General features: G+C 35.1%; 3 protein-coding genes across 10 annotated transcripts in view; 2 read left to right on the top strand and 1 right to left on the bottom strand.

Annotated features, from left to right (window-relative positions):
- LOC145327271 (cysteine protease ATG4D-like) lies at positions 1–13375 on the top strand. 8 transcript variants are annotated; one of them, XM_080170867.1, is made up of 6 exons: positions 1–81; positions 1149–1227; positions 9758–9805; positions 10382–10540; positions 10861–12178; positions 12377–13375. In XM_080170867.1, exons 2-5 carry the CDS (start codon positions 1162–1164, stop codon positions 12145–12147), a joined length of 1560 nt encoding a protein of 519 aa, XP_080026993.1. In that variant the 5' UTR covers positions 1–81; positions 1149–1161; the 3' UTR covers positions 12148–12178; positions 12377–13375. The 8 variants fall into 8 exon arrangements, with proteins under 8 accessions (XP_080026993.1, XP_080026992.1, XP_080026994.1 ...); XM_080170866.1 differs by having other exon boundaries at positions 12382–13375; XM_080170868.1 differs by having other exon boundaries at positions 12392–13375.
- Positions 6344–9382, bottom strand: LOC145327241 (uncharacterized). Its single transcript, XM_080170825.1, has 2 exons — positions 8458–9382; positions 6344–8427 (listed from the first exon to the last, which is right to left on the bottom strand). Exons 1-2 carry the CDS (start codon positions 8512–8514, stop codon positions 6487–6489), a joined length of 1998 nt encoding a protein of 665 aa, XP_080026951.1. The 5' UTR covers positions 8515–9382; the 3' UTR covers positions 6344–6486.
- The window catches only part of LOC145327274 (spliceosome-associated protein CWC27 homolog), a 19216-nt gene continuing 4770 nt past the window's right edge, over positions 13363–27808 (top strand). The window contains exons 1-13 of the mRNA XM_080170874.1: positions 13363–13443; positions 14080–14122; positions 15077–15191; positions 15463–15560; positions 15758–15835; positions 16605–16738; positions 17410–17465; positions 18098–18168; positions 22205–22291; positions 23440–23502; positions 23804–23875; positions 24450–24584; positions 25891–26025. Coding sequence (XP_080027000.1) covers positions 13382–13443; positions 14080–14122; positions 15077–15191; positions 15463–15560; positions 15758–15835; positions 16605–16738; positions 17410–17465; positions 18098–18168; positions 22205–22291; positions 23440–23502; positions 23804–23875; positions 24450–24584; positions 25891–26025 — 1149 coding nt within the window. The 5' untranslated portion in view covers positions 13363–13381. The remainder of the gene's footprint in view (positions 13444–14079; positions 14123–15076; positions 15192–15462; positions 15561–15757; positions 15836–16604; positions 16739–17409; positions 17466–18097; positions 18169–22204; positions 22292–23439; positions 23503–23803; positions 23876–24449; positions 24585–25890; positions 26026–27808) is intronic.

Here is a 27808-nt window from a genome sequence, read left to right on the forward strand (position 1 = left end):
AGAAAAAAATGAAAATTAGTTGATTGTAAAATGTATTGAAATGAAAATTTAGATAAGTTTGGAGATAAATGAAAGCAATTCAGGAAATGATACAATGGTACTTTTTTATTAGGCCGATAAATGGTTCTACCATTACCTCTCCAATGATGATGCACAAAAATATCACTTCTTTAGCATAACAATTAGTGGTTGAAACGTTGGGACACCTAACTTAATGAACCAACTAGTAAAAATTATATGCAAGTCCCCTAAGAAAAAGTTCTTTTAAAACTGTAATAAACAGCCCAATAATCCCTCCCTCCCTGCTCGGTCTCTCTGTCTAAGTTCCGTAACATGGGTCTTAAAACTTCCTTGTTGATTAGCCAAATTTGAAAATAAATCTAACAAAACCTTTAAGCACACAAAAGTATTTTTAAGCTGTGTGTTCTTGTTGTGGATATTTTTTTTATCATTAGTGTCGTGTAATGTTATAAAATTATAAAGATACTTTAAATAAATTATATTGTTGAGCGAGCACTGTTACCATCTCTAGATAATTTTTTTAGATAATTGAAAATGAATCAGGGGAGGGGTATTGTTTTCGTCTTTTTTTCTTCAATAGGCTAGTTTAGTTTATATTGGGTACTGGATAGGCCCGTAAGGTTAGTGCTCTGCAAGTACAGGCCCCGTAGGGTTTAGGCACATGAATAAAAACTACCCTTCTCTTATTTTCAATTCATCTATAATACAAAGTAGAACGATGTCTGTCTGTCTGTTTGTTTGTAGCGAAGGATCTCACTAACCGCTGAACCGATCGGGTTCTCCCGGGAAGGTTTATAATTAAAACTGTTTTCTTGGGGGTTGGGACATCCCAAATCCCCCCCAAAAAATTTCTTTTTCTTTTTAAAACTAAAATTAAAATATTGGGGTCGACTACCCCCCCTCTCCCAATAAAATCCCTCCCCCCAAAAAAAAAAAAAATTTTAAATCTAAAATACGAAAAATTGGTTTGATTAAACATCTTGGGGCAAAGCCCCTAGAGGCTAGGGGCGAAGCCACTAGTTTTAAAATAAAGGGGGGGGGGGGGGGCTAGGTATAAGTGCTCAACAGGCTGTTTGTGTGAAAGCAAAAGGATATTTCAAAGTACCAATGTAAAACACTGAATTTTTAGACTCTGCCAGAATGAATCTAAACTCCACTGACCTAGAGAAGCATGGGGCTCCGGAGTCTGTCAAAAGCAGAATGCAGGCATTAAACATTTTTAAATAATGATCAAATATTTGCTGTTAAAACACGTTGTGACCGTACTTTTACGCACCTGGGTATGAAACCCTATCATTCTGTGTAGCAGCAATAATCTAGGACTCGAACCCTTGTCCACACATTTTCTATTATGAAAAACAAAACATAAATTCAAAACCTCGATTAAGAAAACAAAACAACAATATAAAAATCTGCAATAAATAAAATACAATTTAAACATAAAATTATATTTTCTTTAATAGCAATAATCATAAAACATACGAGAAATAGATATTTATTTAATAATAGGTAAACTATAAAACTTGAAGACATGTGGCTTGGCATTGTGGGGTTGGTTCCAGGGTCATCTACAAATAGGACATATTAACATACAATGTTAACATTAATTACGAGCGCTTTTCTTGGGCTTTTCTTTCCGTCCTTTTCTATTCTTCTTTCCGTCCTTCAACTTCCTGTACTTGTCCTTGGCCTGGGTAAGTTCTTCTAAGATCTGTTCATTCTCTTTCTTCTCCTCCTCGTACCAGCGTCTGTATTTTCTCTCTGTCGCCTCGCTTCGGTTGTAGGCAACCTCCCAGTTGTCAACAGCCTCCTCCAGGTCTCTGATGGTTTCATTATATTTTCTCTCCTTTTCTTTAACCTCCTGAAATTGCGCATCTTTTTCAGTCAGCTTGTCCTCTAGGAAGGAACATCTATCCACAGCTTCCTTGAGAAGAGAACATTTACTTTTGTAGGCTTTCAACACCTTATTGATCCTATTAACCTGCTCGGAAGGAAGTAGATCTTGAGCTTCCAGCTCAGCATCAGTGAGGCTCCTTCTGTTGGTGAGAAAGACAAGATCAGAAAGATCTTCTGCGAGGCTGCTGGATGGACCTGCGCTCGAATCACTTGTAGATCTTCTTGGTTTACCGTTGGAGGAACCTCTGGTGGATAATCTCTTGGTGCCTCTACCTCTCCCTCTATTGGGGGCTCGCCCACGGGATAGGGATCTGGGCGTCTTGTCACAAAACATTCCTCTGGCTTCTAAATGGTTTATCATAACAGGCGATGATTTATACTCCAGGGTTAGGCCAATTGGAGTAGGTGTAAGGAGAACTGGACCATTCTTAGGTAGCAGAACCTCACGGTTGTGCAAACCTATGGTGGTGTGCTTAACAATGACCGCCGCTATTTTCTTCAGTGCTTCCATGGTGAGATTAGTGCCCAATGAAACACCGGACAGAAATTCTTGCCAGAATCTTCCTTCAATAACTTTGATGTCGAAACCAGCCTGTTTTTTCATCAAGGGTTTATTCAACATCAATGGCTGTACACAAAACTCAACAGCAAGGTCACGCAGGATCTTATTGCATCTAGCAATCTCTGGCCAGTTTGTTTGTTGATCTGGAATGAACAAAAATTCTCCTGCGGAAAATCTGTGAATGCCGGAGGATTCCGCGCATTCAAACATCTTACGGATACTCGCCATAACTTCCTGTTGATCAAAAGAGTTTAGCAGGACATCATGGTAGGAAAGAACAGTAATGTGTTGCTTGGCCTTTTTATTCATTAGTTGAAGGATGATCTTCTCCAAGCTTTCAACCGAGGGATTCTCAGTGATAATCCAGTTGAAGTTATCTCCCACCTTCAGGTCTTCAAGGATGGCCCTGGGCATGATGATACTCGCCAAAATGGTGTGCGTGATGGGCTCGTTCTCGTGGGTATCCATGGCAGAGGACATCTAAAAAGTATGAGATGTTTTAGATGTTGTTTTTAACTTATGACATAGTTAAAGAGATGAGGGAAAAAAAACTTTTATCCTCGTAATATTTACAATACATATGGCTTTAGCATGACCATTTATTATGTATCTTTATATGCAGTATAAATATGCACATGTATTAAAATTACAAAAAGATGTATATATGTATAGAAAATAAAACATTGTGCTTTATGAAAATGCACTGTAAAGCACTTAAATCAGGAAATAAGAAGTGCGACGCAAAATATTAAATATACGTTTGTACTGTATAATTTTATAATCGCGTAATTAAAAAATAATATTTTTATAATTTTAAAAAGCTTTCTTGAAAAGGCTTTGTGTTTTACACGATTCTTGAATTATTTACTAACTTATTAGCAACAGTAAATTAAACTTTATATCAATTACGAAAATTGAGAAAAGTTCTATATGATAGTGTGGTAAGGTTTATAAAGTTTTAATAAAACAAACTTACTTCTTTAAAAACACCGGGATGTGGTGACGCTGCACTGATAAGTTCAGATTGCTAAGAATTACTATTGAAAAATATAAAAACATGATAAAAAAAGTAAGCTTTAATGAAATAAGCTTGACCAATAAATTGCCGACACACAAATTTTCACGCCGCGCAAGAATTAGGAGAATGCCGCGTTCTCTTATGAGTTCGGTATTAACCCTGTTAGCATTCGTATTTGTTGTTGTTATTTCTGAAATCCCAGCTGGAAAATAAGCGGGAATTCGCACAAGCGATTTTTACGTAAAAATTCGCACAAACGATTTTTAAAAGAAATATGAAATGGGTGTATTTGACAATAAAAAATGAGAATTATTTATATTTGCAATTAGAAATAGAATAAAATCTTACTTTCTTATGAGAGGAAAGCAATTTCTTTTGTTTAGTGGAGACTAATACTTAGGGCTTAGCTAGCTGCATTTAGCTGCTCTCTGCTAAGCATTCCTGATTGGATAACCTGTCTGAGCTTTACTGTATCAGCCCCTTTTTTAGTCAGGCAATCACTTAACTGGTATTCTCCCCTCAACCATACTAATCTTGACAGTTCTCCAGTCCTCAAAGATTCCTTTATCATCCCTACTTCCCGGCGCAGCCGCTTCTCCGCCACATTGGTGCTGGAATGTACTGAGTCGTAGGTGTCTTTGTTATCTATTATGGCTCTTATGGGAAAATTGTAGCCTTGGAACATATCACACAGTAGCCATCTTGTTGCAATAGCTGCATCAAGTCCGATGTACAGACTTAAGCATTCTGCTCCAAGAGTGGAGGTCACGATTCTTGTGTTCTTGTTGGCTTTCCAGTCTATAGGGAAACATTTTCCAGATTCTGGTTCTACTAGAAGTATGATATAGGCAGCTGTACTGTCTAGAGCTTCATTTAGATTTCCTAGTGATGCATCGGTATATAGGTAGATCTCTGTTTTGCTCAAATCCATTGCAGGTATTCTTACTTGTGCAGTATCTTTAAGTTTCAAAAGAACTTTCTTGGCATATTTCAAGCCTGATACCTTTCCTTTCTTGAACTTTGTGGACAAGTATATCATGTCAAAAATGATATCAGGGCGGGTAGCCCTTACCGTCCAGTTGATTACTCCAACCATCTGTCTTAGTAGAGTGAGCTCATCTTCACTAAGGTCAGTATCTGCTTTAGCAAGCTTAGCAGCTTCTAGATTGGGAATGGTAATGTTGTCTACATAGTGTTTCTGGTCAAGAGTGATACCATCTTTGTCTTGAGCTATTTGGAAGCCGGTGTAAACAAAATTGCCAATCTCCTCTTTACCAACTTTGAAACACTCCAGAATTAAAGGCAGGACCTTCTTGTTAAAGTATTGATTACCTGAATGCAAGAAGTCGTCCGCATGTAGACCTATGAATCCTATTAGGACTCCATCTTTGATTAGATAGTAGAAACCAAAGTCATAGTTGCATTGTGTGAATCCCAGCTGTCTCAGTTTCTTATCAACTTTGTTGTACCATTTCCGGGAAGCGTCTTTTAGTCCGTAAAGACATTTGTTGAGTCTCCAGAGTTTACCCTCCATTTGTGCCTCTTTGGGGGGTTTAACAAAGACTTCCCTGTCAAGGTCAGAACCTTGTAGAAAGGCACTGCGTATGTCTGTGGTACCTATTGACCAACCTTTTGCTGCTGCAATACCTAAGGACATCCTTAATGATGATTTATTCATTGTTGGTGATTCTGTGGGTACTTCTGCTGTCTCTTGAAAGCCCCTGGCTGTCAATCTGGCTCTTGTTTCAGTCCCTTTTTCTGTGAGAACCCAGACTGTGGTCACCCTTTCTTGCCCTTTGTCTTCGACTACTGTATAGGTATTGAATTCTTTGAGTTTCTCTAGCTCTTTAAGTTTAGCAGCTTGGGCTTCTGGAGAATTTCGCTTTTCCGTGGGTACCATTACGGCAAGTACTTCATGGTGAACCCAGTTGACTGTTTGTGCTTCTTCATTGATTGGTCTAATTTCATATTTGGTCATGTCGTCATAGAATTTGGTTCCATCGTCCATTTCTACATTATACCAGTTTTCGCTGGCTTTGGCTGTTGCTTTGCCAGCTCTGTTGACAATCAATCCTGATTTCCATTCATCATTGAGTCTTATCTGTACTCTTTCTGGAGGTTTGAATAGCGGTTGTTTGGTTGTTTTAGTACTTGCTTTTGGTGGTCTACCTCTTCTTTTGTTTTCAGTGACATTGTTTTGAGTTGGATTGTCTTCAGTGATTGTGTCTGTTGCAGTTAGGTTGTCTTGATCATCATTAGTGTGATTTGAGTCATTATTTTCAGTGACTGTTTGCTCATTTGCACTTGGCCTTTCTTGAAATTGGAAAGCAATGCTGGTCTGGACCTTGTCTGTCTCATTGTCTTTTACTGCTTCAGCATCTTTGTTTTCAGTATTCTCCTTAGGTATGGGATTGCCAAGATGATCTGTAGATAAGTCAGCACCTGGTATTTCTCCTGCTTCGATTCTGACTCTCAGCTCCTCTTTCACTGGCAGTAGTCTGTTGGCACTTGTTCTGGTACAATAACCTCCGTGTCTAACCATTATTACCTTACTATCTTGCCACATAACTTTCCCAGGACCCATCCATCTGCCATCCTTCTCTCTTCTGTAGTAAACCCAGTCGCCAGGTTGGTAGATGTATTCTACTGTTCTCATCTTTGATCTCAATGCAATCTTCAGCTTTTCACTGTTCTGTGACTTCATAAAAGCGCTTCTGGTTTCTGTCATTGCTTTCATATTCTCTTCGAATACTTGACAATGGGTCTTGATTTCATGCGCTGTTGGTGGAGCTTCTACTATGTCTGTCAGGTGTGGTTTTCTACCGAACACTAATTCATGTGGGGTGAAGCCATAGACATTTGACAGGGAATTTTTGGCATTACAGGCCCAAGCTAAGGCCGTTTCAGCATCTAATTCTGGAAACTCAATCATTACAGATTCATGAATGTCGTCAACAATTGAGTGAGCTTTTTCTGTTGTTCCGTTTTGCTAAGGTGATGAGCTACCGGTCGTATGTATCTTGATGTCTAGTTGGCTACAGACTTCCATCATCAGATTATTGGAGAATTCTCCACCATTATCAAAGATCAACTCTTTCATCTTTCCAAAATATCTTATCCAGATTCTCATTATTCCTCTCACCACTTCTTCAGGATCTTTAGATTTTATGTAGGTACCTAGAGTGTACCTAGTGAAGGTATCTACCATGTATAAGATGGGTTTTCCCTTTAAGATCTTGAGATCTAGGCCAACCACTTGGTTAAAGTCATTGGAAGGACAGAGGGCGACAACAGGTCTGTCGGGATTTCTCTTCCTCAAGAGACATCCTTCACAGCCATTTATGATCTTCTCGACCATATCGCGGAAAGAATCTCTCCATTGTCCTGCTGACTTGAGAGTTTCTATGAATACTCTCTGTGGTCTATGTCCTAACTGTCGGTGGACTTTGTCAAGCATTTTGTATACTTGCTTGTCATTGGCTGATATGAGATCAGCTGCCATTACTTCTTGAATAAGCATGGTGTCTTCTTTATCATTATCACCAAGTAGGCTGACTATGAAGTGTCCAGCCGAGGTGGTGCTGACCTTGAGAGGTCTTCCATTGGCAGTGGCTGTATCGTCTGCCATGTTAAGGGTAATCCCTATCTTTTTCATGTGACTCTTTGAAAGAAGAAGGGGTATGTCACTTGGAATGACATCAATAATTATGTCATAAAGCTCTTGTCCTATAATAATAGGCACTTTGTATGCTTTTCCTGAGATAAGGGATTGGTTATTCCCAAAGGTGAATTCGGTTCCCGTTGAAAAGGGTCCCTTTATTCTGTCCTTTAAATGCTCTGGAATGGCATTGAGATATATCTCCATCCACTTTTCTCCTGCGACACTGCTGGTACAGCAAGTGTCCAGGGCGGCTGAGTTCAAGGTCTCAGCTGTAAACCTATTTAGCTCTTTTTTATCAAAGGTAAGGAAAACCTTTTGGACAGATTTGTCCTCATCTGATTCGGGTTCGGTAATAAATCCCTCTTCCCCTTCATTTGGCTCAGTTACATAGGCTTCCTTTTTCTTATGATTAGTTCTCCCTTTTACATGGGGGCATTCTCTGTATAGATGCTTAAAAGAGCCACATTCCCGGCATTTATATACGCGACCGTGATAATCTTTAGGATTATTGTCGTTATTGCTAACAGGGAATGAATTATGTTGTTTCGGTGCGGACGACGACTTTTTAAATTGTCCTTTCTTTTGAAATTGCTTTTTCCGGGTTTGCCATGTTAGAAATGCCTCTTCGTTTTCTGCAAAAAACGCGTCCGACATATCTTTGTTTTGGTTCTGATTTTCTGTACCCCAGCTGTCCGTAAGCATTCCTACTAATTTTTCTTTAACTTTAGTGTACAATTCGTCGTCGGATGCAGCGTCTATAACCCCTTTCAGGATTTCATGTTGTAGAGCTGTCAACCCTGCTCCCAATAAGAGAATGAAAGTTTTGATATTAGAGTTAATATCAATGTTTTTATTTTTGCATTTTGTAGCATGCAAATCAAATTCCCTTATATAATCCGCAATGTTTTGGGGTGGGACTCGACGTATGAAATGAATTTTTGAATATAATTGCATTTGGTAAGATCTGAGAGTTTTACCTAATAAGCCATCTAGGTATTCAATGACCTTATCAATACTAGTAGGGTCTGTGGCGAGGGTAGCGGGGCGTATCTTAAGAAGGATACTTTCTTGCAAGTTTTTGCCAAAAACTTTGTGATTATTAGGGATGCCTGTTACGAGATAGGCTCCTAATTTATTTTTAGGATGGTCGGTGGTTGCTTTCCATAGTTCAACCATATCCTTATAGCATTCGTAATTATCGAAATCTGCCATCTTAGGCACTTCTAGGCCTATTTTTAATTCAGCCATTACGGAATTTGGCTGGTTTACCTGTCTCCCAGCTTCTTGTAGCTGGTTTACCTGTCTCCCAGCTTCTTGTAGAGTGTCACTGTATTCTTCTTCTTCTGAATTTGACATCTAAATATTGACCTCCCCTTTTTTTACTTGATTTACCCCAACATTTTTTATTTTTACTGTGAAGGTTGTTTTCTATTACACCAATTTAAAAGTGCCACCATCGAGGATTTATGAATTCCAACCTAACATGAGAATTAGGTTGCACCTGTTAATGTGTTAATATTAGTTTGGCTAAAGAAATATTTGACACCGCTTATAATTGAGCCCCAAATCTATGAAAGATTGCACCGCAATTTGAGGTATTTTCGGACATAGGACTTAATTTTCTTAGCTAAATATCCTGTTATGAGAGTAGAATATTCACACACCGCTTGAAGGAAAACAAAGTTGCCCTTTACTAATACCTTTAAAGCTAGGCTTCATAAAAAAAGCTAATTTCTTCTGTCTTTTTATGAGGAAAAGACACACCGCCTGTGTGGAAGGTTTGAATGCTAGACTTCTGCTGTACACAGTTTCCGTAGATCTTATTCTGCCTTTTTTAAAAAAGAAGACAGCTACGCTCTGGTAGCATTGTTAAAACACGTTGTGACCGTACTTTTACGCACCTGGGTATGAAACCCTATCATTCTGTGTAGCAGCAATAATCTAGGACTCGAACCCTTGTCCACACATTTTCTATTATGAAAAACAAAACATAAATTCAAAACCTCGATTAAGAAAACAAAACAACAATATAAAAATCTGCAATAAATAAAATACAATTTAAACATAAAATTATATTTTCTTTAATAGCAATAATCATAAAACATACGAGAAATAGATATTTATTTAATAATAGGTAAACTATAAAACTTGAAGACATGTGGCTTGGCATTGTGGGGTTGGTTCCAGGGTCATCTACAAATAGGACATATTAACATACAATGTTAACATTTGCACCTGAATAAATACCTAACTTGACCGCTAGAAAAAAAAGTAATTTTGCACCATTTTTTGTTATCAGTTATTGATATACAAAATGCAGAAATAGTTCATTTCGTCTTTAAGGTCATTTTAGTAGAGAAATGTATCATTATCTTGAGATTTAATCATTTTTTTATTTTCTTATGATTACGTATTTAAATTTGCATTGATTTTATGAGATTTCGATATTTTATTCTATTAAGAAAGTTAGAATATTGTTTTAGAAGATTTTCTTTGTGGTAATTTTAGGGTTTTGATTTAAAATTCAAAAATATATTTCATTTTTAGCTCTATTATAATTACATATTACCTTATTTTTATATCTTTAATGTAATGTTAGGCTGCCTGGAATAATGTCAGATACAGCAAGAATATATTTCAAACAAAGGTAGTTTTAAAAAAATATTATTTTAGTAGCGAAGCTACTTTATAACTCAAATTGTCCACCCGTACTGAAGGCTATGGGTAAAACCTTTATTATCTCACCAACTAGCAAAGATAGACATCTGAAATTTTGTGAAGATTCCTATCGTCAATGAATATATACGAGTGCATTTTATTGTTACATGAAAATGCTCGGTGGGACTTTGAAATATTATAAAAAAAAATTGGGATTTTTTTTTGCTATACAATAAACTGTTGAATTTTCTGTGAAAGTTGAGTACCTTCTCTTTAAATCTGAAGACTAGATTTTTGTACTTCGCTTTATATGTCCTTTTTATTAATCGTATTTGAAGGTACAAATTATATTTCTTTAATATGATTTAAAACACTAGAATCTGCTTCCAACATTTACCAACATAAAAAAATTGTCTCATATCCTTGTAAATCCAGATGGGGTTTCCTAACATCCAACTACTTTGCAATAAATTATATAGGTATAGTTGGTACCCTTCCCTGAAAAGTATTTACCAGCAGTTGCTAGGAGTTTTCGTAAGACTACTTTATATTATCATATTTGTAGGCTAGCTTCTCTGACAAGAGCCCTGTCTGGTTATTGGGCATACCATACTCCAGCAAGAAACAAGATGGCGCCTCAAGTACTGCCAGTACATCAGAATCAGCTGATACAGAAATACAAGCTTTCCATCAAGATTTCAAGTCCAGAATCTGGTTTACTTACAGGAATAAATGCATTTACTTTTTTTATCGCAATTCTTTTTGAGCAAATTTTTCTGATACCTAGCTTCCTACTTACCCATGGAAAATTTATGTTCCAAACTTAAAGGATTATATACAATCATGTAAAGACAAGTAATGGTTTTTGTAACCCTTCTTGAAATATGAAACCAATCATTAAGAATGTGAGGTTCAATAATAAGAATCATCCAAAACTATTGAAGGACAATTGAATTTTTCCAATGTAAAAGGTTTTGATATGTGGTTTAATTTATCTACAATTTTCTTTTTTTTTTACCAAGAAATAAATGCATTCATTATTGTAGGAAAGACTTGCCTGTATTTGGAGGAAGCCACTTGACAAGTGATGCAGGATGGGGTTGTATGCTCAGATCTGCACAAATGTTGATGGCACAGGCACTCAAGCTTCACTATCAAGGCAGACAGTGGAGGTGGAGTAAAGCTAAACCAACCAAAGAAACCATAAATTTATCAGATTATGTTACATTATCCAGAAAAGGTGGTGAGGATAATCTTTTTAGTGAAGATGAATCAATGCACAGGAATATAATCAGACAATTTTCTGATGTAGAATCTAACCCAAAAATGGCGCCCTTTTCTATCCATAATCTTGTGCAGTTGAGCACAGGTTTGGGAAGGTCTGCTGGTAACTGGTTTGGACCGTCGACAGCTGCTTTCCTCCTGCAAATGGCATGGCTGAATCATACTCAAGCTTATGCAGCAGAAAAATCTATCAACAATGATTCATTCTTAGAAGATTTAGCCGTGTATGTGGCTCAAGATTGTACAGTTTACAAAGAAGATGTTGTTAATATCTGTTCTGGTGATAAGACTAGTGAGTTTGAGCAGGAAGGTTTTGCTGTTATGACTTCTGATCAACTTGATTATTCCTACAGTGAAGAGGTTACTGTTGATATTGAAGAAGGTGGAACTTCGTGGTGTTTACACCAATCCAAACAAAATTCAACAACAACCTGGAAGTCTGTCCTTATATTGATTCCTATAAGAGTTGGAGGAGAAAAATTAAATCCTGTTTATGGAGATTGTCTCAAGAATTTGTTAACCCTGCCTTGTTGTGTTGGCTGGATAGGTGGGAAACCCTCACACTCCCTGTATTTCATAGGTTATCAAGATGACCATCTATTGCATTTAGACCCGCACAGGATTCAACCAGGATTAGATACCTTACAAGATAAACATTTTCCCCTAGATTCATTTCACTGTTCAGTTCCAAGAAAGCTTTTGATTACTAAAATGGATCCAAGCTGTTGTATTGGCTTTTATCTGCGCACACGAGATGAGTTCGAGTCCTGGTGTTATGAAATAGAATCCTATGTGACGCCCAAGCTTGATGCATATTCTCCTTCAAAGAGTTGTGGAAATTCTGGCCAAACCCTGCATTATCCACTGTTTACAATACAGATGAAAAGCGCTGGAGGATCATGTGCACAACGCAAGAGCCGGGATGACGACACGGATTGGGTGAATATGGAGCAAGACGCCCCAACATCAGGCGGCGCTCCCTCCAAATTGGGGGTTGAAGCTAGGGCGGACCCAAAGCCGGATTCTGAAGACTTTGTTTTTCTGTGATAAGAGTTGGTATAATTCCTCAATTTCACCTGTGAATCACACATAACAGTCCACCCCCCCCCCCTCTCCCTTCTTATTCATATTCCTAACATAAAAACTTTTTTCTAGCCCCCATAGGGGTAACTTCTACTTAAAACGGCTCCAATGCACAATATCTAACCCACATAAAGCATATAACATTATAAAAATATAAAGAGGGGTGTTATGTTTGCTCAACTGGTTAATTGAGGAAAGTTACTAATAGTTTTAAGTAAATGTATTATTACCTATTAACTACATGTATTACTAATTAGCAATAATTGACAAGAAAAAATCATCTATTTTATGTGTAAAAAAAGCTAAACCGAGTTGAAAATGGTTTTAAATTTTTAATAATAATGAAAGAGTAAAAGTATACCTACCTAAATATTTTATGCATTAAAAAAGAGCTTAAATTTAGGAATATTTTTAGAGAAAGAAAGATAGGGCATTTGAAATTATATATTCTACTTATGTGTAATTGTAAATGAATAACGTTAGCTTATGCTTGCTTGTAAAATTAAATTGTAAGTTAACAAACCATTATCTGTAATGCACTAACTTTTAGTCCTGTATTATACATAATTATAGTGTAACACTTGCCATAAAAATTCTCCAATATATAAAAGCCTACCTAAATTTTATATACATAATAATCTTTATTTTATACTACAATTTGACCAAACTTTAACTTTAAAGTAAAATAAGGGATAGTACCTGCCATAAAGAGGATTTAAAAACTTACTAGGTACCTATATGATTTAATTGCAGAAAAATAAACTTTTAAAATAAAAACGAAAGTATTTTACTAGGAAATTTTAACTAAAACTACGTAGGTAGGTCAACTCTATTTCAACATCTTAATAATATAAAATCTGAACTTGTATAACACTCTTTTTATGGTGCTATTCCTTTTGCTAATGTTTGGCATTATTTCATGTTCCTCTATGTACCACTAACACTTAACCACCAAATGTTAATAGTATCAGCCAAATTCCCATATATTATATTCAATAAAAATGTATTCTAAAGAAGGGGGGTGGGTAATTTTCACCCCCCTTATTTCATCTTTTATAGTGATGTTCAAAATAGCTACCTAGTCTACGAGCCTTTGCCTTTTTTCTCAATAATAAGCATAACTTAATAAGCACCCCCCCCCCCCCCCCCGCCCTTATAAAGATAATATATTACAGAGTTCTCTGTTTCAGAAGTTAAAATGAGTAATATCTACGTCCAAGAGCCCCCAACAGAGGGCAAAGTTTGTTTGGAGACTTCAGTAGGAAAGATTGTTGTTATAATAATCAACTTTATTAGAAAACTATAAGTTTGTCTTAAATGTTTCAAGTTTGTGTAATTTAGCGAGAAAAAGCAAAAAAAAAATTGGCGGGACATACCGGATTTCGGCGGTAGCGGCGGTTTTGCCGCCGTTACTTCACAGTTCTATATTGTACCATATAAAGCATCAGCTATGCCAAATCTTAGAGTTCTACTCCTATTTTAAAGTCTTAAAAGACACACCATTACGGAATTCTGCGAAAGCTACCACTCCCTTTATAAATACCTACCTAGTGAATTGCTTAAATTGAAAATATTGTAGGTAGGTATGCAAATGTGTTTCCAATTAAAATCTTTAACGTGATCATGGTCAAGCAGTATGGTATAATTTGAATTTGGTTAACCTCTATGTCAATTTAATCAAGTATGATAAATTCACTGGAGTAAAAAAAATCATTTTCTTCATACATTATTTAGAAGTAGGTATGCTTTAGTCGAATTTTTATTTTTGTCGTGTTGGTTTAGGATGATTTTTAAGGGGGTATGAAGTAATTGATTATGCTAGTACTTTGGTGCCTTTTTCATGAACATTCCATTACTTTTATAATGACACATTTATTAACAATAATGTTGAAATCCAGGAGAAATTGATATTGAGCTCTGGTCCAAAGAATGTCCAAAGGTAAAATATTATTGTTTTTAGCAGCGATGCTACTCCAAAATATTTGCATGTTTCTAGTCTGGGTGTCATGTCTTGCAATAATAATATTATCACTCGCACTAGTACTAATTGTAATAGTAAAATTTGAATATGTTAATGAAAAGCAGAAAGTTTCAAGAAATTGTTCACAGTTTTTAACATTCAAATGTGTAATGTCGTAGCAATTTTACAAAAATATAATATAATCGTGTATATGGATGAGTTTCAACCATTTTTAATCAGACATAATATTTTTAACTTAATTATCATTATCACCTGAAAAAAAGCTACATCGAGCTCTGTCAAAGAAGCAATCTAACCGCTTTTAAAAACTAACACCATCTATTTCAAGAGGGGAGGAAGTTTTGACACATTTGCGTAAACAATGAGTATAGGCTTTATCTTTGGACTGAAAGGATAGGTTATTAAAGATAACATCATTCTTATATGATGAATTTTACCAAGTTTTAAGATTTTTTGGGTAGGCCTCCAGGTTCAGGAGCTGCAGGCCTCCAGGTTCAGGAGCTGTAGGCCTCCAGCTGGTCTCTGGACAGGTAAAAATAAAAATATTTTTTTTTAGAGATAGAAGTCAACTTATTAAACAAAATATGCATCTTTTTTGTTCAAATATGTAAATAATATTTAAAAATATGCATATTTTGTTATATAAAATGACCTCTAACTTTTCAAAAAAAAAATTTATTTCGGTTTTTACCTGTCCAGAGACCACCTGGAGGCCTGCAGCTCTTGAACCTGGAGGCCTATCCAAAAAATCTTAAAACTTGGGAAAATTTATCATATAAGAATGATTTTATCTCTAATAACCTATCCTCTCAGTCCAAAGAAAAACCTATACTCACTGTTTACGCAAATGTGTCGAAACTCCCCCCCCCCCCTCTTAATCAATGATCGAAGCATTTTTTGTTTTAAATTCAGGCGTGCAGAAATTTTGTGCAACTGTGTATGGAAGGATATTATGACAAGACAAAATTTTTCCGTGTAGTACCTGATTTCATTGTGCAAGGAGGAGATCCAACCAATTCTGGGGAAGGTAAACAGTAAACACTATATATTATTACTTGGATGTTGCATCAGATTTTCATGTACTTTTTCTGATAAAGTGATAATTGCAGCTGGCTAAAAAAACAAGCCCCCCATCCACCCCTTTTACGTCATCCCCTCCACTTCTACTGGATGAACAAACTGACCAATAAAAAACTCTATGTTAGCAATCTAGATTGACGACTATTTATCCCCTGTCATAATATCTACGTTTGTTTTTATCCATTTCATTCATAAACAAAAACATAAATATTTCTTAGGTGGCGAGTCCATATGGGGTAAGCCCTTCAGAGATGAGTTCCACAGCAGGCTGAGGTTTGTGCGGCGTGGGCTTGTGGCCATGGCAAATGCGGGAAAGGCAAGTCATTAATTTAAATTGTTATTAATGATTGTTTTATTAGAAATAATAACTTAGCGGCCGGCCCACCTTCAATTAAATACTTCTCACTCTCAGCTATGTCTAATAGAAAAAGCAAAAATTAAATGCAATAAACAAATGTAGATTAAATCAGATGTGTGAATAATATGCATTATAATATTTTTTGTTTTTCTCAGGATGACAATGGATCACAATTTTTCTTCACCTTGGCAGCAACTAAAGAACTTCAAAACAAACATACAATCTTAGGAAAGGTAAAATTTATACATTTAACATTTATTTCTTAAAAACCTCGACGAACGAAGTCAAATTATTACCAAGCCTTTGGATCCATCCATAATGTTCTTTTGTTGCAAAAAGGATTGTTTTCTCTCAACTACTTATTGTGTTTTTGTGTGAGAAAAGTCAAATTTTAAAAGTCTTTTTTACACATAATTTAATTACAATGCGTGATTATTAGGTGCCAAGCACTAATGTCGTTTCCTATTATATAAAGTAGTAAGGTTTTTTTTTATCTGAAGCTGAAGATCTCAATAATAACTGAACTGATAGTTTTTTTTTAAATTTTAAGCTAAGCTTCGCATAGGTCCCGTGATGGCTGTATGCTATTTAATTTTCAGATTTAAGGTTGGAAAGGTTTTGTGCTATTATTACCTACCACTTGAGGAGGGGGAGTCGAATTTGATAACCCAATTTCTTATTTAAGATTTTTTTTAAAAAGTAAAAAAAAAATTATTAGGGGCTGGAAAATTTTTTGTTTTTTTTTGGGGGGGGGGGAAATTTTTAATTTTTTTTTTTTTGGGGGGGGGTTGAGGGTGTCCCAGCCCCCAAGAAAATAGTTATAAACCTTCCCGGGACTTATGAGAAGCTACCCTGTTAAGGATAATCCGATCGGTTCATCGGTTAGCGAGATCCATCGGTACAAACAAACACACAAACACAAACATCCTGTTACTTTAGTATAAGGATAGGTAGATTTTATCAAACAAAGGTTGCTGGTGATACCATTTACACCTAATTAAGGTTGCTGGTGATACCATTTACAACATGATCAGACTTGGCCAAGGAGTTATTGAGGACGGAGACAGACCCAAATATCCTCACAAAATTCTTAAAACCAAAGTTTTAGTCAACCCTTTCCCTGATATTGAACCCAGGTAAATAAATTTGAATCTTTCAGGGATCTGAATGTACATCTCCAATGATGATACACCAAAGAAGAAAAAGTACTCAATCTTCTTTGTGATACACAAAATTCCACTCTCTGTAGATTACAACAAGTGGTTGAAACGCTTGAACACTCAACTAAATCAACCAAGCAATCAAAAATTAATAAAGGCCCCAAAGGTGTTAAGCCAACGAAAAAGATAACTTTATCATAAAATTTTGGGGACTAGTGTAATAAACAGCCTTTGCCCCCCCCCCCCCCCCCTCATTAAGTTATCATCTGTTAACCTTTAGGTTCCTTTTCTTATGTTATCTCAACTTTGATTTAGTCCAAAATAAAAAAAGGTGTTATATAGAAATGTTCGACTTAAACAAAGCAATTAATAACAAAGTTTTATATTTCTGTCTTTTTATTTCAAAAAGGATTTTTGAAAACAATACTTAGTACATACCTAATGTAGATAATAATAGTAATGTATATCAATTTATGACTTTATGTTAATATTCGTGGAAAATTGCCAGTAATTCGATGCCATACATGATTTTTCATTATGGCTGAGAACCGGTTCTAATCCAGCGGATATATCTCGGTTTCGAAGCCATAATGGACAATTATTTGTATTTTGTATGTGATAGAAAAATTAAATTTTTTGTTTTTTAGAGCCAAGATTGAGATGGAGAAAACAGATGAGGGTAATAAGAAGAAATCTAAAATGAAGGAAAATTAATCATAGCAACTTGTTTAGTGAATTTACTCAAGATTCATTTAGACATTGTCTGAAGAAAGATAAGGGCAAAAACTTAAAAATTTGGAACTCAAAATTAATTAGGAATGGACATCAAAATATCATTAGGTATTAAGTTCAGTAGGTATCTTTTACCTATTTAAATACATGTTAGTCAAAATAATCTGTGTTTTCTCGTTTTGCGACCTAGCCAATAGGAATATGAAAAAAAAATAAGACCTGGCATGACTCTTAGTAAAGAAATACATCTAATTTCTTTCAGATGTTAATAGTATCTATGTAAACAACGGCTCATTTTATAAGCTGAAAGAATTTAAAAAGTGTGTATGAAATGTTTTTAGCAGTATTTTGTACCTTTTAAGTAGATTTATTTCTAAAATAAGATTTCTACTTTCTGGTATATTTAGAAACACAAGACCTATGTGAAGCTTACCTAAAATAGAGAACCCTATCAGTTCAGTTGTTATTAAGATCTTAAGTTTTAGACAAAAAAGCCTAGGTACCATTTTTAAGGATAAGATAAACCCCCTACATGAACATATAATAATATGAATTTTAAAAAAATCTTTTAAATGAAATCAATTGATATGATTTTTGTTGAACAGGCAACTAAAAACTTTAGCTTGCTAAGTTTCGGAGAGGAAGCAGAAGAAGATGAAATTCATACTGAAAAGGTAGATTTTTGTAGCGCAGCTACTCTATGATGTACTTTGTCCGTCCGTCCTGCAGTCCTCAACGCTAATTGCAATTACTCTGTTGCTGTTCAAGAGAGACGGCTGATGTTTTTGGTCCGTCTGTCTGCAGTAATGCTACGCTATTTGTTATGGTTGTTGTCATCATTGTTTTCTAAATTCCTTGTTCCTATTTTTAATTAATGTTTGTATTTTTAATCAAACTTTGTTACTGTACAATTTATCAGGGTTCGGAAGCCGCGCCTCAGCCGCGCATAAGCCTCAGTTTTATACCTGCTTGTGAGCATAAAAAAAAATTTCAGAAAGAAGGATTGTCTGCTAAAGAGCAGTTTTATACATCCAGCTGAATTTTATAGTGATAACATGAAGATTTCACTGAGGCTTACACGCGGCTTACGCGCGGCTTCCGATCCCTGCAATTTATACTTCTATCAAGCTCTCCTTAACACTCAATTGACAGAAATAGATAAACTGGAGAGCTGAAATATCCGGGAAGTAAGGGAGGGGACAATGGATCGAATATTCAATTTATAGGAGTCTCAGACTTTGGGTACTGGCTTAAAGGGAATGTGCAAGAATTTAGCAGTTTCTGACTGAGTTTGGGTACTTGCGCATGAAATGCCGCTACTCGTTGTGTATGTTTTGAATACTGCAGACGTGGAGAAGAAATAAGGGAAGTGGGGGCAAGGGAAATAACTACTCGTTGTGTTAGTTTGGAATGTAGCAGACGGGGAGAAGGGAGAAGGGAGGTGGGGACAAGTGGCAAGGGAAATAAACAGAATAAAAAGGGGCAGTCATATTCTTGCTAGCAGCTGGCCGGGTCCAATAATCTTGTAATATAAAAATCACACCATTAAACCACAATATATTTTATCAAAAACAAGTTGTGATTACACTCTACATGACGCTATGGAAATCTATTATTCAATTAACAATCCCAATTTCCTACAAATTTATTGGATTAAACTGGATTTCATGCCCTTTCTTTGATAACTCTTATATTGAATTAATTGCCCATTGTCCCCTCCCTTACTCCCTGTGAAATATCACTCCTACAAAAAACATTTTTTTCCTTTTGGAAAAGTTCTTTAAATTATTAATATAGCACTAACTGCTTCTTTATTGATCTGGCTGTAATTAAACTCATCCATTTTTCAAACCAATATGATAATGTTTTATCTTCTACACCCTAGTGGCATTCACGAGTAGGGGGGGGGGGGGGGGGGTATGAGAAGGGTAATTTTCGACCCCTCACTTTAATTCTTAGTTTTAGAATAAATATGATCAATTTTGTGGGCGTTCATTTTTATCAAGGTAGGATTTCTCTTGGGAGGGCTGTGATTTTATGCTTCTATGTAAAGGAGAACCATATCGGTCTAGCTGTTAGCGATTTTCTTCGATACACATATGATATAAAACTTAAGGCAGTTGCGATACTAAGCGGAAGTGTTTGCACACCACAATTAGATGGGTAGTACATCACTTCTGCATAAACTCTTGTTTTTTTAATTTAATCATAACTTCAAAAGTCAAAGTTCAGCATAGCTTAAATTAACTACCCCTTGTGATTAACTTCATTTACATCATTAAACACAATGTTTAAATCTATGTTCTTTTTCAATGAAGTAGTCTTGATTATGCTGATATACATAGCCGGGGTGTATATTCTGCACAAAATTCTTTTTTTCCTCTACTGCATTTAAATTAAACTTCCCATTATTTGCAGGAATTTTATGTCTGTAGATGACAAACAGCTTTTATTTTCGATTTTTCATATATTTTTTACTTATCTTAGGTGTTTTTGGTCCAATTTTCAAATTTTGTTTTTCTTGATAATTTAATACCTAATAGATCAGCTGATGTTTTCAATACACTTTATTTTTGTATTTCTCTCCCAAACTTATCCGGGGATTGTAGCGGACGGCTCACCTTGGCTTTTGTGGGCTCCGTACACTAGGTCTTGTTAATTTTATCCTTTACTGTGGGCTGATCATTTTATTTTTATCAGCTTTTTTTATGTTTGTAGTCTGGAAATATGAGAGCAGTTTTATACACGCGGTAATCCGGTTACAAATAACCTACAATAAAAAAGATAATATTAGTTGTAGGTTATGTACATTTTACTAGAGGGTGACCAAATTGCACTTATAAAAGAAAGATAAAATGATAAAAAAGAAATAAAAGCTAAAATACAATGATAAAAGCAAATTAAAGTTAATTAATGATTTGAGAAGCCTCACTTTATTGTTATCAACAAAGAATTCACTATGATCTGTTGCACTTGTTTATTTAGGAATATGAGCAAAAATTACTTACATTGCTCCATCAGATTGAAGTTTGATTCCAGGTTTGAATAGTACAGATCAATATCCCCAAGTGGCGTTGTTTGGGTTGGTGAAGGTTCCTTGTGATGATCCTTTTTTAGTAATCTTGTTCTTGTTCGCATTAGGTTTTAATTTAGCTGATCTTGTATCTCCTACAAAGAAAACAATTGTAAGAGTCATTCAAGTTAAACTTCTTTATTGTAGGTAGATTCTAAATATCATTGTTGAATATTTAATAAAATCTTTGTAACAAATAAAGGCCTTTGTAATAGAAAAGAGTATAATATTCTATACCTTTTTCATAGTGTGTTAAGCCGCCCCTTTACAGGCAGGGCACACTTTAGCTTGTTGTCCGCTTAAACAGAGCTTGTTTTCCGCTGCTAGGCTTGAATGTCAGCTTGGGTCTTACTGGATTTAGGGGTCTTTCCGGCTTTAGGGGTCATTTTAGTCCATACAGGATTTCAGCTACTGATTTGAACAACCACCTAAAAAGAAATAGCATTATATAAAGCTACATCTAGTGGTTGGGTTTATAATTTAAGGTTAAGTAAATTTAAGCTCAATATTCCAATGATTTCACTTTAATGTAGGTTTGACTTAAGAATAACATTTGATACAATTTATATAAGTTCATATTTAATGTAGGTTTGACTTTAGAATAGCATTTGATACTCGTTCGATAAAATGTAGGTTTGACTTTAGTATAGCATTTGATGCTTGTTCCGATAACTAAATTTACCTCAAGATGGTTACAAAATTAATAATATAAAATGATTTACCTATTATGGCCACCCTTATAATTAAATATTACTTATGGATTCATTTACTTTACTTCTGAAAATATAAAAAGAATTTAATTTGCTTTGCTTTCTTATTTTTGAGTTTAAGTGCATTTTTTAACAATATATCCTATTTACAATTACATAAAAAGTTCATTTGCCAAAAATGTAGACAATCCTTCAAAGAGGAACTAGTAAAGAGAAGTTGTAGATTTAAGAAATAAAATGTATATATTTAAACTATTTGGGTGGCTGTGTGGAGTAGATTGAAGGCATTCTGTAGACTGTATTTTGGGTTTTCTGTCTTACACTTTCACAAGTTCTCCTCTTAGTTTTTACTCGAAGACAGTGTGCCTTATCTTCATATCTTTTCTCCATGGTCTCAAAGTAAATCAGTCTCTCAACTAGCTTCGCCCCTTATCTTGAATCTTCGCCCCTTTTATTCGTCTTCAAATGCCTTATCTTCAAATTGTTACTCCATGGTTTCAGTGTTAAGCTCTCAACTGTGCCAAGGGTCTCCTAAAGAGTCACAATCAATATTTGTCCATTACAGGGATCCTCTGTAGAATATAAACCCTTGCTAATATAACACTTTGGCGGAAAGCAAAGCACACCAACTGGAGAGGGTGTTAGGTAGGATATTTGCAGATAAAATCAAATACACTCAAAACATATTGATTCACACGCAACTATTTTATATTTTACAATTTAAAGGAAAACTTAGGTATGTTACTATGTCAGTACCGTCCTAACTAAAGTCCTCAATCTGTTGGATTTATATTTGCATGAAAGAATTATCTGATTGATTTGAAACTTTGTATGTTTTTATCAATTTTAGTTACATATATACTTAATATATATTTTATTTACATTTAACCATGTAGTTTTTAATAAATAATATGTATTTTTTTTCAGGCTAGCAAAGATAATCGAGGAAAAGGGAAATCAGCTCATGATCTTGCAGCTGATCCGAAACTACTCAGCCAGGCTGATCTTGCACAAGTAAGTAAGGATAGCATAATAGTTATTTATCGCATCCTATTCTAGACAGTTTTCCACGTGTATGAAGATGAAAAATTATAAGGTCAAAACGATTTTTGTTTTCCCAAAGGGGCCGAAAGGCCGGGCTATCAAAACTGGTATTAATTTTTATTTTAATATTTGCGGAAAATTGTCTTTAATACTATAGGAATATATATACATGATATTTCAGACTGAGAAATGGTTCTAATCCATAATTAAAGTCATTATGGAAAAACAGTTTGGTTAGACGGCGTTGCTACAAAAGACCAACGCCTACAAAAGACCAACTAGTCGGTTCTACAAAAGACCAACGCCTACAAAAGACCAACCCTACAAAAGACCAACGCCTACAAAAGACCAACGACTACAAAATATCGTAGAGCTGGAAGGTCTATAGCTGCAACTGGTGTAGCATCATATTTGTATTTATCAAATTAATAAATATAATGAATATAATGTATGCTTTAAATAGATTTTAAGCGACACAATTACAAGAAAAAAATTGTAATTATTTTTTTGTATCAATATGTAATGAAATAATGGCTTGAAAATCTTCTAAATTTTAAAGAAAAAATCTTCCAATTTTAATGATATCCAATATGGCGATTAAAACACAAGGACAAAATTCAAAACCGAAATTTCTTTCTTGAATACTTTGTCCACAGGCTGAATTTTGAAATTCCGTCCGACAGTTTGTCCAAAGTCTGTGTTTGCTACGTAACGGAATAGTTTCGAACCCGATACAACCTTGCTTTTAAAAAATTGACCCTTTTGTAGTTGTTGGTCTTATGTAGGTGTTGGTCTTTTGTAGGCGTTGGTCTTTTGTAGGCGTTGGTCTTTTGTAGGCGTTGGTCTTTTGTAGAGTTGGTCTTTTGTAGGCGTTGGTCTTTTGTAGAGTTGGTCTTTTGTAGGCGTTGGTCTTTTGTAGAGTTGGTCTTTTGTAGGCGTTGGTCTTTTGTAGCAACGCCGGTTAGACCACCCCTCCCCCCTCCCACAGAGAAACAGTCATATTAAAAAAAAGATTCAGAATGAGAAGGGGGGGGGGATAAGTGATTACTCAAAATCTTTTTATCTATCCAAACTTAATTTTTAACTTCGTTATTTTTCATGGAATATTGTTGTTTAAGTTGAAGAGAGACCAGGACCAATCTGACGAAGAACCTCATGACAAAGATAGCGAAGATGAAGAGGTCAGTTTATTTAAGATAGACTTCTTATTTTTCTGTGATGATTCCTCTCAATAATAACCACATTCTCTATAACTCACTAAGTTCGTTTGTTGTTTATAAATTCTGAAGTCCATCACTATCTGCTTGGCTACTGTACGATAAAGAAGAATAAACATCTACTCTATAACATACATTGTCCGTCTGTCTTTCCGGCCTTTTATGGATAAAGTGCTTCTGTAATTTGCTTTGAAGATCCTTTGGACCAAAAGGCATCAAGCTATAAATTTCTGTTGTTAGTCCTTCGATTGTATTTTTTTTTTAGAAAAAAGAATCCGAATTGAGTTCAATAAGAAATAAACTAAAGAAGGGCAAAGAAAGTTCCTCTAAGAAAAAGGTAATATTGTTTTTCCACATGGCTTCGAAACCGATTGATATCCGCTGGATAAGAACCGGTTCTCATCAATACTGAAAAATCATTTTTAGCATCGAATTACAGAAAATTTTCCACGAATATTAAAATAAAAGTTATAAGTTAGATTGATACCATATTTGTTTGCCTTTGCCTTTGGCCCCTCGGGTTTAACAAAACTGGTTATAATTTTTCATTTTAATATCCGCGGTAAGTAAAGGTAAGTAAAGTAAAGCATCTAGTGAGATCTTTCCTACTACTACGTATCTTCTAATAAGGATAGGATCTATTGCTATAGTATCATTAAACGATCTATTTTTACTTGGATGTTGCACTAGATTTGCATGTACTCTTTAATAAAGTAATACTCACAGCTGGCTAAAATAACGATCATCCCACTTTACGCCATCTCCTCCTCTCCTACAGGATGAACGAACTGACCAACAAATTAGGTCCATATTTAAAACTTAAATTGACGAAAATTATTCCCTGTCATTATCCACGTATTTTATACATATGAATTATATTTTTGCATTGCAAAAAATGTTTACTTGTGCAGGCAAAAGAAGAAGTACCTCTGCACTTGGACGAAGATGAACTAGATTGGTCAGAGGAAAATCCATTTGAAGCTGAGAGAAGAAAGAAAAAAGAAGCATTGCAGGCAGAAGCGAAAGCTCTATCAAAAGAACTAAAAGTAGGTCGTGTTTCCTTTAAAGTACCAAGGACCAGAATCCCATCTCTAACTTAAGCATAGATTTAATTTGACGGGGGGGGGGGGGGGAGTTAGTTTTAACTGAGTTTGTGTTAGGTTAAGTTATTCTGGGTACAGGGTAGCACGCAGGGTTAGGATACCGCAGATATATGCCCCCACAATGATGGGAATACAGTTTCTACACAGCATCTCTCTTAGCAGTTAATCTTTCTAGACGTACTAATTAAGGGGGGGGGGGTTAATGCAACCATCTCGTAATTAATGTATAAATGGCACTTAGAATTCGAATTTTGATCTAAAATTTTGCATGAGTAATCCTTGGTAGGTATATTTTCCCTGAATCGAACAAAAAGTTGGAAAAGTTGCGGCTAACGGCTGGCGGCTCATCCGTTTAGCCATTTGTTGGGTATTTTCAAGCGAAATCCCTCACGAAACCTCTCTCCCCATAATGCTCTTTTCTGCTCCAAAACGTTTTCAAACGGTTCTAGCCGGTAGTTGCTGGTACTAGAAATCTAAATAATGTTTTTTTTTGTATCATTTCACATGATTTAAAGCAAAAATATGTTTCAAAAAGTTGATTTCTTCGTAATTTATGACAGATTTGCCCTAAAAATAGTAAAAAAAAAGGCTAAACGGCTGAGCCGTTAGCCGTTACTTTTTCAACTTTTTTTCGATTCAGAGAAAATAGACCTACCAAGGATTACTCATGCAAAATTTCAGATCAAAATTCGAATTTTAAGTGCCATTTATACATTGATTACGAGATGGTTGCATTAAAACCCCCCCTTTTCAAAATACATAAGGAGATGAGATTATCTAAATTCATTTCTAAAAAGCTCTGTAGTTTAAACTCAAACTTAAAAGCTTAAATTGTACAAACAAATAAAATATCTTTTCTAAATGATATAATCTTGTAATCTAAAGAACAGTTTTATTTTGATTATAAGGATATTTACTAAAGCTTTGAAACTAAATTGATACCTTGTGAATAAATAAAAGTTTTATGTATTTTCTGTCTGTCATCAATCTAGAATCTTTTTTTATTGCATCGTATTATAGACAGCTTTCCGCGGGTAGTAGAATAGTCCAATTTATGTTAGGCCTGGCCCGGGATAACAAAACTGGTATTAATTTCTTTCATTTTTATTTTATTATTAGTGAAAAGTTGTCTATTATACGATACGACACATGATTTTTCAGTAAGGCTAACAACCGATATTAATCCGGCGGACATAAACCGGTTTCGAAGCCATACTGGAAACTTGATTGATATTTATTTTCCTTTTAGAACAAAGATAAGAAGAAGGATAAAGAAGTGGATAAAAGAGAGAAGGAAGAAGATGCTATGACTGAAGAGGAGGCCAATAATGATATGCTTAGGGATTACCATAAGAAACAGAAAGAATTCAAGAGTGCAGCAAAGGTAATTGTTGTTAGAATTACCACTTATTTTAAAACCCTATTATAAAAAGTATTATGTGTTTGTCTGTCCGTCTGTCTGTCTGTCTGTCTGTCTGAAGAGGAGGGCAATAATGATATGCTTAGGGATTACCATAAGAAACAGAAAGAATTCAAGAGTGCTGCAAAGGTAACTGTTCAAGTTGTTAGAATTGCCACCTGTGTTCATATCCTATTATAAAAAGTAGTTTGATGTTTGTCTATCTGTCTGTCTGGCGTTGCTACAAAAGACCAACTCTACAAAAGACCAACGCCTACAAAAGACCAACTCTACAAAAGACCAACACCTACAAAAGACTAACACCTACATAAGACCAACACCTATATATTGTTATATAAACATTAAATTTATTAATAATGTATTACATAATCAATACACGGCCGCAGCGCTCGGCCCCCTGGCCTGCCTAGCCGCGGGCGCTCGGCCTCCTTTCCTATAACCTAACCTAACCTTACCTAAATATTGTAAAAAATATAAAAATTTGAAAAAAATCTACCAACCACTTTTTGTAAAATCCACGATATTCTAAAATATAAATTAATTAATGTACATTAAACATTCATACATATAGGTTAGGTTGGGATAGGTTATAGGCAAGGGGGCCGAGCGCCCGCGGCTAGGCAGGCTAGGGGGCCGAGCTCTGCGGCTATGAACTTCTAGCATTATGGTCATAATTAAGAGTAGTTTGACTTAATAAGCGCATTTGACTAAATGGTGAAATGCACGAAAAAAATGACCCCCTTTGAAAGTTGAGAAAAAAATGTATTATTATTATTAATTTATAAAACAAATCTAATACCTATCTACCTACCTATGCAAATAATATTTAAATTCAGTCAATTTATGAAATAACGCTATAAAAGTAAAAACACTCAGCATTTAAATTACATTTCAAATATCTCTCTCGGGGGGGAAATGCACTCTTGTAAAATCCCATTTTCAAGATATATTGCAGAATTACTCACATTTTTGCAAATGTATATTTACTTTTAGAATATATGTAAATAACATGAATTTAGGGATATCTTCTTAAGAAAAAATAGATCAGGAGGATTTTTTTAATTTAGAAATAAAATGTTGCTAACAATATCTGGTCAAGTAACTCAATTATCTACTCTGGAATAAACTTTCAGTATGGCTTTGAAACCACTTTCTTAATATCCGGTGGATTAATACCGGTTCTCAGGCCAAACTGAAAAATCATGTTTAGCATTGAATTTCAGACAATGTTTCACGAATATTAAAATACAAATTATAGAATTAATAGGTACCGGTTATGTTAGCCCGTGCCTTCATCCTCTCGGGGCTAACAAAAGTTTTTTTTATCTTATACTTTTTAATTTTACTATCCGCGGAAAGCTGTCTATAATACGATGCGATAAATAACTATATTTCTACTTATCCCCTTCATCCTGTTGATGAAATCTATATTCGTATAACTCAATTGAATTGTGAAGAGAAAATTTTGGGATATTTTCAACAATTTACATTTTAAATTTAGCATTTTCATACTATTTTGAAAATTAGTCAATATTTATGCAAATTACATTAAAACTACTTTTTGGGGGAGAGTATCTCCACCCTACCAATAAAAATGACCCGCGCCAAAAAAATATTTTTTTATATACTTTCTTTCTGAAACTCAAATTGAAATTGGGGAAGGGTCGATTTTTCCATTTCTCCCCCTTTAGTGCCCGTAGAGGCTAATAGGGGGCGTAGCCGCTAGTACCTAATAAGATGCAAAGAA

Source organism: Acartia tonsa, chromosome 8, assembly GCF_053477335.1.
Source record: "Acartia tonsa isolate MP-2025a chromosome 8, ASM5347733v1, whole genome shotgun sequence".
NCBI lineage: Eukaryota > Metazoa > Arthropoda > Copepoda > Calanoida > Acartiidae > Acartia > Acartia tonsa.